The sequence below is a fragment of the Microcaecilia unicolor genome, chromosome 4 (assembly GCF_901765095.1).
Source record: "Microcaecilia unicolor chromosome 4, aMicUni1.1, whole genome shotgun sequence".
In the NCBI taxonomy this organism is placed as follows: Eukaryota; Metazoa; Chordata; class Amphibia; order Gymnophiona; family Siphonopidae; genus Microcaecilia; species Microcaecilia unicolor.
Window position 1 is genome coordinate 166661089 of NC_044034.1, and position 14371 is coordinate 166675459.

Sequence of the window (14371 nt, forward strand, 5' to 3'; positions counted from 1 at the left end):
GCCTTAGTAACCACCGTAACCACCGCATCCACAGTAGGTGGTTTCAGCGGGGCCAAATCTTCCGGAGGCAAGGGATACAGCCGCGCCATAGCCCTAAACACCTTACAAGCAGCCTCCGGCACAGACCATTCCTGAAAAACCATGTCTCTAATGTCTGAATTTATGGGAAAGGAACGGGAGGCTCTCCGAATCCCCTTAACCAAGGGATCTAACCTGGGGTCCCTCCACAGAGGGAGTGGCCGCCGGAGCAAACTTCAAAGTAGAGATCACATGATAAATGAGCTCTAACAACTCCTCATAAAAAATGCGAACCACTGAAGAATCTTCCCCAGGCCTTAGCCCATCCTGATCCTCAGACACATCTAAGAGATCCTCCTCTCCTGGGGCACTCCAACACGTCCGACCCCAGGCAGATCTCCATAGGTTCTGAATATCCACCCGTGGGTGCTTTACTCCCATTGAGCTAGCAGCCTCCGGGGAACAAAGAGCCTGAGAGGGGCCAGATCTCCATGCATTAACAAACTCAGGGTGGGAAGCCAGACCCCCCCCCACGACGCTGCTGAAGCCCCAACACTTCCCACAGTCTCCGCGATGGACCCCCTCGCTCCCGATGCGGTAGGTCCATCATATGATCCTCGGCTAAACTAGGCGAGCTTCCCGCCACACACGGGTCCCCCGGTGCCGTACGGAATGCACGGCCAAAATGGCTGCGTTTCCCGCAAAAACTGGCCCCGCCGTTGCCGGCCCGGAATGTGCGGTCAAATCGCCGCACAACACCTCCGCCGACTCAGGGGAAAGCACAGGGGGGCAAAAAAAAAAAAAAAAAAAGCGCTGACAACGTAGGCTCTCCACAAAATTTACATTGGCCACCTTGCCGGTTTAGATATAATGGCCGCGAACACAGTAAAAACAAACAGTTGCTTTGTGCTCTGACAGACTAATAGGCAAAACCGCCTAAGGCAAAAATGCCCTTGAAGACGTTTTATCTCTGGACTGCCAAAAGCACGGCCAAATAGCCGCCTTTTAAAAACGTTTATTTTTATTTTTTTTAAACCTCATTGCTGATTCCTAAACTACTACTACTAAATATTTCTAGAGCGCTACTAGGGTTACGCAGCGCTGTACAAATTAACAATTAAGGACGGTCCCTGCTCGGAAGAGCTTACAATCTAAAGGACGAAATGTCAAGTTGGGGTAGATAAGTTTTCCTGAGAAGAGGTGAAGTGGTTAGGTGCCGAAGGCGATATTGAAGAGGTGGGCTTTGAGCATTGATTTGAAGATGGGTAGGGAGGGGGCACAGCGTATGGGCTCAGGGAGTTTGTTCCAGGCGTGGGGGTGAGGCGAGGACAGAAGGGCGGAGCCTGGAGTTGGAGGTGGTGGAGAAGGGTACTGAAAGGAGGGATTTGTCTTGAGAGCGGAGGTTACGGGTAGGGACGTAAGGGGAGATGAGGGTAGAGAGGTACAGAGGGGCCGCAGATCGAGTGCATTTGTAGGTGAGTAAGAGAAGCTTGAACTGTATGCGGTATCCGATTGGGAGCCAGTGAAGTGACTTGAGGAGAGGGGTGACATGAGTATATCGGTCAGGAGTAGGTTGCAGTAGTCAAGGCAACCTCAAGGGTACAGAACGAGGTCTGTAGCCGAGGTCAAGCAGTCCTACAGAGGAAGAGCACAGGGGGAGGGACCCGGCCACCCGGGTGTGACACCCCACAGGGAATAAGAAGCCCCTTACGACTTACACCCTGTAATAGAGATCCAAGTGTGGGTTCTCTAACATTTACAACCCAACCTAGAAACCCCAAACGGGCCTACCAGACTGAGTACACTGCACAGGCTGCATACCATCTACCCTCTGCTGAGAAAATACCGGTTAGTAGAAGGTCTGCACAGGCTACTTGTACAAGAAGTTTTAGTGTTCTCAGTCTCCCTCTGCTGGTAGGAGTGCATAACCCCAGCGTCTTGAACGGTCTGGAGGATTGCTGAGGAAGCGCCCTCGATTGCCTAGGTCATTATTCTATAAGGCTAGGAAGAAGAGGAGGTCTGGGGGTCCCCAATGTTATGTGGTATTATAAGATGGCCCAGGCTCGGGGGGCATTTGAGTGGTATCAGGACTATTCTCACAAGTTGTGGGTTAAACTGGAGCAGGCTGAGGTGGGATCTTGTCCACTTCGAGCTCTGATGTGGATTCCCCGTAAATATAGGAGGTTGCGTGCTTTGTGTCCCACGATACTTTCAACGTTCTCTTATTGGGATGGACTGTTCGCTAGGCCAGATGCGGTGTTGTCTAAGCTATCGCCAATTGCGAAAATCCTCTTTTTCCACCAGATGTTTCTGCTGGGCCTTTTCTGCATTGGAGGTCTCTGGGTCTGGCAACATGGGGTCAGTTATATGAGGAGGGTAGTTTGCTTTCTTTTGACTCTTTGATGGAAAGCTATGCTCGTTTGCCAAATGAGTTGTTTGCTTATGGTCAATTGAGGCATTTTCTTAGTTCTAGGGAGATTCAGGCCTCCATCATGAGGGAAGATACGTTTATTAAGGATCTTTGTGAAGACTCAAACTACTAGGGGTCTTATTACATGTTTGTATTCATTTCAAAGAGATAAGTTGGCACCTAATTATACCCATAGAGAGCGGTGGCAACAGTAACTGGGGGTGACTATTGATGAGGGTGAATGGTCCTTTCTTTGAGAATAATTGGTCCAAGATTTCAATCTCCTTCCCATATCAGGAAAATATAGTTAAAGTGCTTTATTGGTAGTAGCTTATCAGTAAATCATGATTACAAGTTAATTTAGGACTCTATAATTATCAGATGATTCATTGATGACGCTGAGACGCCATTTTGAAGTGTATGGTGCTCCGTTTAGCTGTAAGCAGATCCATGTGTGACTGTGTCGGTGTGCATTTTTTGATTCTTTTCTGCTTAAGTTTAATTTTCAATTTGATTATTTTTGTAGATTTTCAGCATCATGATCTAGCGCTCTGTTCCTGATGAAGCCTTGATGCTGGGGTGAAACGGAGGTGGCCCCCGTCGAACACAAAGATAAGAGTGCTTTATTTTCACTATTAAGTGAAGTAATGCTGGAAGTTTAATAGTTCAGCAATTAAGAATCATATCTCTAGATAGAGCAAATGTTTGAAAAAATCTTGAAAAAATTCTAATAAGCAATCAGTGGAGTTTTTATACCCAATGATAGAATCTGGGCGTGTGTTACTTCTGCTATCAGTAACCTCGCTCTAAACCTGCGACCGTTTGTCCCAGGTTTCCGAGGGTTTTTCTCCACTTCTAAGCACTTTATTTGAAACTTCGCTTCCTAGAGTCATTGTATATTTTGTATCACATTACGAGCCTTTAGACTCTAGTCGGTACTGCAACCTTTGTTGTCTTTTCGACGTACGATGGGACATATCTGGTGGACGTTATAAAATTAGGGCATATTGGAAAGCAATACAACACAGATTGCAAAATCGGTTCCAACGGCCAGTTCGGTGGTCTCCTGAATTTTTTCTCTTTGCCAAAAAACCACCAGGACTTACTAAGTCTCAGGCTTTGCTAGTTCGACAAGCAATGGTGGCGGCAAGAGTAGTGCTTGCTGTGTGTTGGAAATCACCTAATACACCATCGTTGACTCGATGGTTGAATAAGCTATGGTATCTATGTGAAATGGAGAGACTTTGGGCAGTGTATGATCCTATAGAGGCTAAGCGGAAGGCAATCTGGGAGCCCTTCTTGACGCACTGTCAATATTAAGGGGTAGGCGGGGGCGTTGGGATAGAGGGGGGAGGGGAGGGAGTGCTGGGTATTGTCAATACAGAGGGGGTGGGTTAATTTGTTTTCTCTTTTAAAAAACTTTAAAATACAAAGTCATTTTAAGTGATGTTGCAATAGTGGATATTTCTGTTCAATTCCCACTTCAGGCATAGGCAGCTCCTTGTGACTCCGGGCAAGTCACTTAACCCTCCATTGCCCCAGGTACAAATAAGTACCTGTATACAATATGTAAGCCGCATTGAGCCTGCCATGAGTGGGAAAGCGCAGGGTACAAATGTAACAAAAATAAATTTAAAAAATGTTTCATTGCAAAGACTGTGTACGAGAATTATGATGACAGTACTCTGTTTTAAGAACTATATGGATGTTTCTTGAGTAAGAATTTCTTTTGTACAGGGATTCTTTCATACTTAATAAAGACCTTTTACTTTCATACTTAATAAAGACCTTTTACAAATTAAAAAAAAAAAAAAAAAAAAGATCCACCAAGGGGGTGCCCCACGCTCGGAAGATCTTGCGGATTACTCCCATGTTCAGTGACCACTCGTGAGGTTGCATTATCCTGCTCAGTCTGTCGGCCAGACTGTTGTTTACGCCTGCCAGATAAGTGGCTTGTAGAAACATGCTGTGACGGCGCGCCCAAAGCCACATCTGAACGGCTTCCTGACAAAAAGGACGAGATCCGGTGCCCCCTGCTTGTTGGTCAGTGGAACAGGTGTCAGAATCCGTGGAGGCTTGGGAGCAGGTACCGTGCTGCTAGGAGACCGACGCATCGGAACTTCCTGTGAGTGATCCTCTTGGCGCAGATGCTTCTCAGGTGCCGACTCTCTCGACGCCCCGGAGCTCCGGGTACCATGTGTCGAAGGAGATTGATGACTGTGCTTTTTCGTCTTCGCTCGATGCCCGTCCTCGAGACTACTCGGTACCGATGAGGATGTGGAATCTTCACGTCTCCTCGGGGCCGCGCCCAACGAAGCTCGGTCCCAGGGGGCCTGCATAACAGCAGGCCTCGAGGCAGGTGGAGACCCACTCGACGCCTCACTGCTCCCAGCGTGAGTTGGTATCTCAGCAGCCATTACCTCTCTTCCCGACGTTGTTGCTCCTTTCGATGTTGCTGCCGCCGCCGACCTCGGTACCTATGTCGAAGGACCGGACCGAGCCCCCAAAAGCTTTTCTCATTGGGCTTCTCAAGACGCTTGGGTCCGTTTTCTTCATATGAATACACAGACTACAAGCGGATGTGCTATGGTCAGGCCCAAGGCACTGGATACGCCAGGCATGGGTATCGATACCTAAGATGGTCCCGGTTGCACCGAGTACAATGTTTGAAGCTGCGGTGAAATCAAACAACGCGATTGTGCCAAAAAAGAGAAGGGCACAAAAAGGGAGAAAACCCGACCGCGCGGCCTAAAGGCCAGCTGCGTCAAAAAGAAAGTAAACTTAAAAAAAGAGGAGGCACGCTCATGTCACAAGCAGGAAGTAGTCCATGCATGCAGGGTGCGCACTGCACGCGCGTGCCAGAAGACTCTGGCAAAACATTTTAATTTTGCTAGTGAAAATTTGCCGTTTCCTGGGCCGACGCAGACATCGACCCACATGTGAGAACAAGCAGCCTGCTTGTCCTCTGAGAAATATTTATTCATAAAATGCAGTGGAAAGAAAAATAGTATCTAAGATCAAAAAAATAAGGAACAAAAAGAGTCAATGGCAGTTGGGAAGGGTATGAATAATACAACAGATGGAAAACATCACCACACAGGTGGACTTGTTAGTATGGGAGTCTTACAGAACTGCTACAGAAGGGCACACTTCACATTGCCTTCCAACTTGTTACTAACAAATCCAGCTATTGCAGAAAACCATTGATTGCTCCTAGAAATTCTGCTCAGTAGAAAGTGTTAATCCAGATAAGTCAAAGCCAGCATCAACAGGAATGTCACCTATACCAGATCTAAGCAGTGCCTGGTACAGATCCTTCTAATACTTTTCATACTCTGCCATTCTCACAATTTATTACACCACACTTAAACAATGGGCCCCGGCTAAATGATGCTAGGGCTTAATATGAAACCTTAAGTTTTAAAGATAAGCCATACCTAGTGTTTTATTGCACAGGGAGCTCTAACACCTTGATGAGAAGGCCAGGATTCTTTACAGCAACTAAGGGAAGGCTTTACCATGGAGATGTGCTATACATTCTCTAATGGATGATCCCACATGCTTTATTTTGTTTCTGGCCACAACAAAGCTGTTGAGTTGTGAGAGATGAAGATCAAACACATGAGCCCTAGCAGCCACAAGGAAGAGTATGATGAGGGTAAGGATAAGGAAAAGAAAGAAGGGCAGTACTTACATTCTATAAGTGCGATACATAATTCTATCCATGGAGAAGCAGTGAAAGAAGGCACAAGACTATTTAGAGAAAATCAGAAAAGAAACAAGACAGCCAAAATACCAAACTCCTTGAGAAGCAGCAGCACTTGTGTAAAGATTTCCCAAGATACAAATGCAATACTGGCAAAGGAAAGTACATAAAATGCATAACAATCAGAGCAGGAAACATACTTGAGTCTAGAGGACATGTCTTCAGCAGGCCCTTTGTGGAGCATGCTGGCATTTACACGGTATTGGGAGTCTTTGGGGTTTGTCTTCCACCTGTTTGGCAGGGCTGTGGCTGGTCTCTTGGCTGCACGTTTAATTCTCTCTTCCAGCATACTCATGTCCTTCTCCGAGAGCTGTGAGAACAGTAACAAAGTGAAAGCAAACAAAGATCATCAGATTACAACTCTTGACCTCTATAAATGTATGCATAATCCTCAAAAGGAAAGACCTCGAGGTATGTGTGTGGCATCTTAGTACAAGCTTTCTGTTAAAATGTTGGTCATTGACAAATGAAGTCAAAATATAAGCACAATACCACATCAGACTTGGAAATCTGTTGCTTCCTGCTGGGGTGGTGATGTATATCTGACTGCAGTCAGTGTAGGAAAGAAGCTTTAACTATGGCCATCATCATAGTCCTATGTGACTACTGTTGCAAACTGAAACTAGCTGTTAAGGTGAAATTTAATCTTACATGTTAAATTCCTTTCCTTGAATCCTGCTAGACTAGTCCAAATGAATGGGGTTTATGCTACCCTCATAAAAGGAGGGTAGGTAGCGATACAACTTTAAAGTGATACAATCACACCGCCTATAAGGCACTGTGCCCAAAAGACAGCAGCCCAATAATTTGTACTGACGTGTACATTTCAAAACAGGACTCCCTCCTTAAAAAAACCCCCCAAAAACAAAACCCACACTAAACCAGAAAACACTTTATCTAAATCATGGACAAGAATAACAATTTCCAAAGCACTCACAACAAAGGGTAAGAGAGCAGGGGAAGAGACTGCTACTGAACAGACAAGGTTATCTGAGGAAAAACGAGCATTACTATACAGTATTAATAACTTCTAGGGGTGAACTTAATAGTTAGCGCAATTCAAGGGAAGTAAAGTTAATAGGCAAGATTAAAAATTTCACTTTATCATTCTACTAGACAGGTCCAGATAATAGGACCATAACCATGCCTATTTCTAAAAGGTTGGAAAGATGTCCAAGGCTGCTCTATGTATGCCTATCCCAGAGGCAGTGTCCTCTCTCGCCTGTATTGATATGTAAAGACCAGACTGTGGCTTTACAGATATTCTTTAGAAAACCAGAGTGACACATTGGCTGACCAGAACTTGAAGACCCTTCAACAGATAGCTGAAGCAATGAACTCCTTCAGTCAGAGATGACAGGCAAAGCGAAGACCTGATTCACACAAAAAGGCAAGATTACATTAAGGGAAAAGAGATGCAAAACATATAAGGGTCCTTGCACAACAAAGCCTGCAGCTCTGAAATGTGGTGAAACAGCCACCAAGAACAGTGCCTTCAAAGCCTGCACCTCTGAAAAGTGGTGACACAAACAGCTACCAAGAACAGTGCCTTGAGAGAGAAGTCCATGATGGAAATGTGGTACAATGGTTCAAAAGGCAGCCCTGCCAAAACATTCACAACTAAATGCAAGTCCCACAGCCTTGAAAAGGGATCTGGATCTTACTGACCCTCACAAAAAGTACACTATATAAAGGTAAGAGACTGCCAAAGAACTCTGAAGTAGATCTCAAAATCAAGAAACTTCAGTCACCTGCAATTTGAGTTCAGAGCCTGGCCACTGTCAAGATACATCTGCAGGAAGGCCAAAACAGAGGAAAGATGAGCTTTGAAGGGAGGAATTGCTTCAACAATGCAGAACTCCTCAAAGAGCTGTCAAACTGACACATAACAGTGAAGTTGTGGACTTGTGTGCCCTAAAGAGAGTACAGATGATTGTCAGGGCATACCCCTTTCTGAGTTAACCACATCATTTCAAATATCAAGTTATAAGACAGAATGAAGCCAGGTCTTCCATCAGGCTAGGGATCCTGAGTAGAAACCCCGGGCTGAGAAAACTAGGGAGAGAAACCCCTGCAAGCCTCACGAAATCCACATACCAGTCTGCATGACCAACTGGGTGCCACCAAGACCACCATAGCCCAGTGACCCTCTATCAATGGCTAAGAGAACACTACAACGCAGCCAATGTTTTGGCTGCAGCTGCACAAATGCATCGACCCCCAAGGACCCACACTCCTTTCACCTGATGCACAGCTGAGCACAACTGACACTGTTCGAAGTCATCATCTTCAATAGACACTGAAATTAACAGAATAGTGTGTGTACTACCATATTTAGCACAAGCTAATCAGATCAAGAAAATTATTCAGAAATATTGGTATCTGTTGGGATTACATGGTATAAAGACACCCTCAATTTGCTTATACTAGAGCCAGGAATTTGGGTGAATTATTAAAGGAAAAAAAAAATCATAGGAGTCACGTGACGCCAAGTACAGGAGCGGCCGCTAGTTGTTTCGCTCCTGCCAACTCCTCGAAAACCCTGCCGAAATATCACTGAAAATCAAGCTAATTCCTATCATAAGTGGAGAGAGATACGATAGAAACGAACTGAGTTTATTTCTACACTGCTTGGGGAGAGAATGGCAGCCAAATCGGTGAGAAAAGAGGAGAAAAATCGGCCTGCAGAAGACAAAATGGCGGCCCCGGCTAGCCCAGGAACCTCGACGGTTGGATCCGCATGGGCAGCGGAAATAGTTGGCGAAGTAACTAATGCGATGAAATCCATAATAGAGAAAAAGATGAGCTCCTTGGAATCTTTACACAGCAACGTTGCCCAAATTAAAGCGGATATAATGCAGTATCAGCAGCGGGCCAGTGACCTAGAGCATCGTGTGGTTAAAATGGAGATAGATTTCAGTAAGCTTGAAAAAAGAATTAACATCATACGTGGATAAACTTGAAGACCTTGAAAATAGGTCAAGACGCAACAATTTACGAATTGTGGGGCTAGCCGAGGATCAGGGAGATCGGGATCTGAAAAACTTTTTAGAAGCCTGGCTTGCCAGAGAGCTGGAGTTGCCGCCAACTTTGGGACCACTCAGAATTGAGAGGGCACACCGCCTAGGTCCCAGGCAGACGACTGATGGAAGACCAAGAGTAGTCATCTGCAGAGTTCTTAATTTTGCACAAAAGACTGCAATTTTGCAAGAAATGAGAAGTGGAAAGGCACTGCGCAGCGGTAATCAGAAAGTCTTGTGTTTTCAGGACTATTTGGCGGGTGTAACAGCTCAGAGAAGGCAATTCTCGCCCGTTTGTACTGAATTGGTGCAGTGACAAAATTAAATTTGCTTTATTATATCCTGCGAAGCTACGAATAATTCACCAATCGACTACTAAGATCTACAACACCGTGGAGGAAACGAGAGTTTATTTTGCAGCATTTGGAGTCTGGGAACTCAAACTGACCGACGGGTCTGAATTTGGAGGACATGGGGAAAACAAAAGTTATGAATGAAAAATCTCACAGACCAGAGGGTAGAGCTTGGGACAATGGTGGCTAATGTTAAGTCCAGAAGTAATAACTGAAGATAACTCTGGAACAGGTCATTAGACCATTGAGAACTTAGAGCCGTGAAGGAAGGCGTTGTATAAGAAACACTCGAGAAACAAAAGGAGGCAGAGAACCGTTTTGCCATTTTGATGAGGTCTTTCTCATATCTTCCTACTTCATCTAGAGGGTTATGGTGACTGGTGGGGTCCAAATGGGGAAGAAATGTTGATTCTTAATGTGGGGGTAACAGTCAGTGCGGGTGTGTACTGGGGCTTAGGCACTGAGTATAGGGTTGCTTGATGAGGGAATCGAGGGTTTGATGTTATTGTGAGAGGGGAGGGGAAGGGTGAAGGCTTGTTCTAATTGCAGGTCTGTTTAGTCTTTAATTGTATTATGGGTTAAAATGTAGTTTGGATGTAAGGAAGAGTTTGGATGATGTAGAGTAAAATAAAGAGGAAGTATATAGAGGGGATGGGCAGTTTATTAAAGGGTTAAGAGGAGGGGCGTTAGAAGTGACTTGAATCCTATGGGGATTGTTGGGGCAACTGGGGGTAACTGTAAATGGGAAGGCAGTGGGGAGGGGGGGAAGGGACGGTTAGGGGAGGAGGGGGGGGGGTCACTGCTCAGAGAAATGTATGGATGTTTGATGGGGGTGGGTGGTACTTAGGTCTTGATACCGAGATAGCTTTTGAATGGGTAATCAATGGGAGATACACGGGGGAGAGGGGTTGGAGGCTGGGCTGGCTCCTCTCAGTAGATGGGAAATTAAATTGGTTGCTATTGTGTGGCATTTGTGGCGTTATTATGAAGAATGATTAAGCTTGTCACTTGGAATGTAGGGGGCATTCATTCTCCAATAAAGAGGTCGAAGATCTTGCATTATCTTCAATGCATTAGAGCAGACATTGTGTTCCAACAAGAAACGCATCTGTCAGAGCTTGGACATTCTAAATTGGTTAGGTGGTGGGTGGGTGAATGTGTGGCTTCTCCAGCTGTAGGACGTAAAGGTGGGGTGGCAATTCTCTTTCAGAAGGGGGTGGCATCTCAGATACATAAGGTAGTAAAAGATCCGGATGGGAGATTTACATTCTGTAATGCCACTGTTACTAGAAGAAAGGTTATATTAGGTAGCATTTATGCACCCAATGTCCTGGATCTCAGATTTTACAAAAAACTTCTTTTGACTGTTACTAAAATGGAATCGCTGCCTATGATGATGGGGGTGGGGTGGGGTGGGGGACTTTAACATGACATGGGACCCACAGATAGATAGATCGCATTCCCCTATGGACAGAGAATACACACATCAATCACGAGCACATAATACCCATTCAAGGACAGATTATTTACTAACATCACACACGCTATTTACAGACATTAGTGAAGCAGATATAGGCCTGCGAGTTATTTCGGATCATTCAGCAGTCCGAATGATTTTGAATGGTGGAGAGAAGGAAAATAAGACTAGGGGCTGGCCATTCCCTAGTTATCTTTTTAGGGAGGCAAAGTTTAGGGAATATTGCTAACAAAAGTGGGGGCAGAATATAAGCACTTTACGAGGGCTCGGTAGAAGGAATCTCCAACTACTGGGAGACAGCGAAAGTAGTTATGAGAGGCGAGATTATTAGCTATGCCACTCAATATAAACAGATTAGAAAAGCAATTAGTAGGACTGAGGAGACAATTTGGTTTGACTCTGAATCCACGTATAAGGCAGAATTTGATGATGGTCCAGACGGTCCTAAACTCCTTACTTCATGACAGAGAGATGAAGTCTCAGACTTACTATCGATTCCAATTGTATAAATATGGGAACAAAGGAGGTAAACTTTTAGCAACACTAAATGCACCTAAGTATACCTCAAGAAATACAGTTACCATCAAAGGCAGGGGGAGGCAGCTGCTACACTCAGATCAAGAGATACGGTCTGCCTTCTAAGATTTTTACCAAAACCTCTAAAGTGCAGAAGGACAGGAGGTAGGGCCGTCCGGGTGCTATGTATTAAAAGATATAGTGAACCCTATTTTGAGTCAGATATGGTAAACCGTTGAATGCACCGATTAGTGAAGACGAGATAAAAGCTAATGATACATACCTGTAGCAGGTGTTCTCCGAGGACAGCAGGCTGATTGTTCTCATGACTGGGGTTGACGTGCACGGCAGCCCCCACCAACCGGAAACAAACTTCGCGGGCGGGTCCCGCACACAGGGCACGCCCACCGCGCATGCGCGGTCCGTCTTCCTGCCCGTGCGCCGACCGTTCCCGCTCACTTGAATGACAAGCAAAAGGAATGAGTAAACGCAACTCCAAAGGGGAGGAGGAGGGTAGGTGAGAACATCAGCCTGCTGTCCCTCGAAGAACACCTGCTACAGGTATGTATCATTCGCTTTCCTCCGAGGACAAGCAGGCCTGCTTGTTCTCACGACTGGGGTATCCCTAGCTCTCAGGCTCACTCAAAACAAGAACCCAGGTCAATTAAACCTCGCAACGGCGAGGGCATAACAGAAATTGACCTACGAAGAACAACTAACTAAGAGTGCAGCCTGAACAGAATAAAATCGGGTCCTGGAGGGTGGAGTTGGATTCAAACCCCAAACAGATTCTGCAGCACCGACTGCCCGAACCAACTGTCGCGTCGGGTATCCTGCTGGAGGCAGTAATGTGACGTGAATGTGTGGACAGATGACCATGTCGCAGCCTTGCAAATCTCTTCAATAGTGGCTGACTTCAAGTGGGCCACTGACGCTGCCATGGCTCTAACACTATGAGCCGTGACATGACCCTCAGAGCCAGCCCAGCCTGGGCGTAAGTGAAGGGAAATGCAATCTGGTAGCCAATTGGAGATGGTGCGTTTCCCGACAGCGACCCCTTTCCTATTGGGGTCAAAAGAAATAAACAATTGGGCGGACTGTCTGTGGGGCTGTGTCCACTCCAGATAGAAGGCCAACGCTCGCTTGCAGTCCAATGTGTGCAACTGACGTTCAGCAGGGCGGGTATGTGGTCTGGGAAAGAATGTTGGCAAGACAATTGACTGGTTAAGATGGAACTCCGACACCACCTTTGGCAGGAACTTAGGGTGAGTGCGGAGTACTACTCTGTTATAATGAAATTTGGTATAAGGAGCATGAGCTACCAGGGCTTGCAGCTCACTGACTCTACGAGCTGAAGTAACTGCCACCAAGAAAAGACCTTCCAGGTCCAAGTACTTCAGATGGCAGGAATTCAGTGGCTCAAAAGGAGGTTTCATCAGCTGGGTGAGGACGACGTTGAGATCCCATGACACTGCAGGAGGCTTGACAGGGGCCTTGACAAAAGCAAGCCTCTCATGAATCAAACGACTAAAGGCTCTCCAGAGATGGCTTACCCTCTACACAATGATGGTAAGCACTAATCGCACTAAGGTGATTCCTTACTGAGTTGGTCTTGAGACCAGACTCTGATAAGTGCAGAAGGTATTCAAGCAGGTTCTGTGCAGGACAAGAACGAGGTTCTAGGGCCTTGCTCTCACACCAGACGACAAACCTCCTCCACTTGAAAAAGTAACTCTTTAGTGGAATTCTTTCTAAAGGCCAGCAAGACACGGGAGACACCCTCAGACAGACCCAACGAAGCAAAGTCTACGCCCTCAACATCCAGGCCGTGAGAGCCAGAGACTGAAGGTTGGGGTGCAGAAGCGCTCCGTCGTTCTGCGAAATGAGAGTCGAAAACACTCCATCTCCACGGTTCTTCGGAGGACAACTCCAGAAGTAGAGAGAACCAGATCTGACGGGGCCAAAAAGGCGCTATCAGAATCATGGTGCCGTGGTCTTGCTGGAGCTTCAGCAAGGTCTTCCCCACCAAAGGTATGGGAGGATAAGCATATAGGAGGCCGGTCCCCCAATGCAGGAGAAAGGCATCCGACGCCAGTCTGCCATGTGCCTGTAGTCTGGAACAGAACAGAGGCAGCTTGTGGTTGGTCTGAGAGGCGAAAAGGTCCACCGAGGGAGGTGCCCCAACTCGGAAGATCTTGCGTACCACTCTGGAATAGAGTGACCACTCGTTGCGGTTTGCATGACTCTGCTCAGTCTGTCGGCCAGACTGTTGTTTACCGCCTGCCAGGTATGTGGCTTGGAGAAGCATGCCGAACTGGCAAGCCCAACGCCACATCCCGACGGCTTCCTGACACAGGGGGCAAGATCCGGTGCCCCCCTGCTTGTTGATATAATACATAGCAACCTGATTGTCTGTCCGAATTTGGATGATTTGGTAGGACAGCCGATCTCTGAAGGCCTTCAGTGCGTTCCAGACCGCTCGGAGCTCCAGGAGGTTGAACTGAAGATCTTGTTCCTGGAGGGACCACAGGCCCTGGATGTGGAGCCCATCGACATGAGCTCCCCATCCCAGGCGAGATGCATCCGTCGTCAGCACCTTCGTGGACTGCGGAATTTGGAATGGACGTCCCAGAGTCAAATTGGTCCGAAGTGTCCACCAGTGCAGCGAATTGCGGCAACTGAGGGACAGGCGGATGGCATCTTCTAGATTCCTGGTAGCCTAACACCACTGGGAAGCTAGGGTCTTATCTGAAGGCGAGCCATGGGAGTCACATGAACCGTGGAGGCCATATGACCCAGGAGGCTCAACAT

General features: G+C 46.6%; 1 protein-coding gene across 3 annotated transcripts in view; it reads right to left on the reverse strand.

Annotated features, from left to right (window-relative positions):
• The window catches only part of CKAP5 (cytoskeleton associated protein 5), a 421631-nt gene that overhangs the window by 108262 nt on the left and 298998 nt on the right, over positions 1-14371 (reverse strand). For all 3 annotated transcript variants that reach the window (XM_030200874.1, XM_030200876.1, XM_030200875.1), the window contains one exon: positions 6335-6504. In XM_030200874.1, the coding sequence (XP_030056734.1) occupies positions 6335-6504 (170 nt within the window). The remainder of the gene's footprint in view (positions 1-6334; positions 6505-14371) is intronic.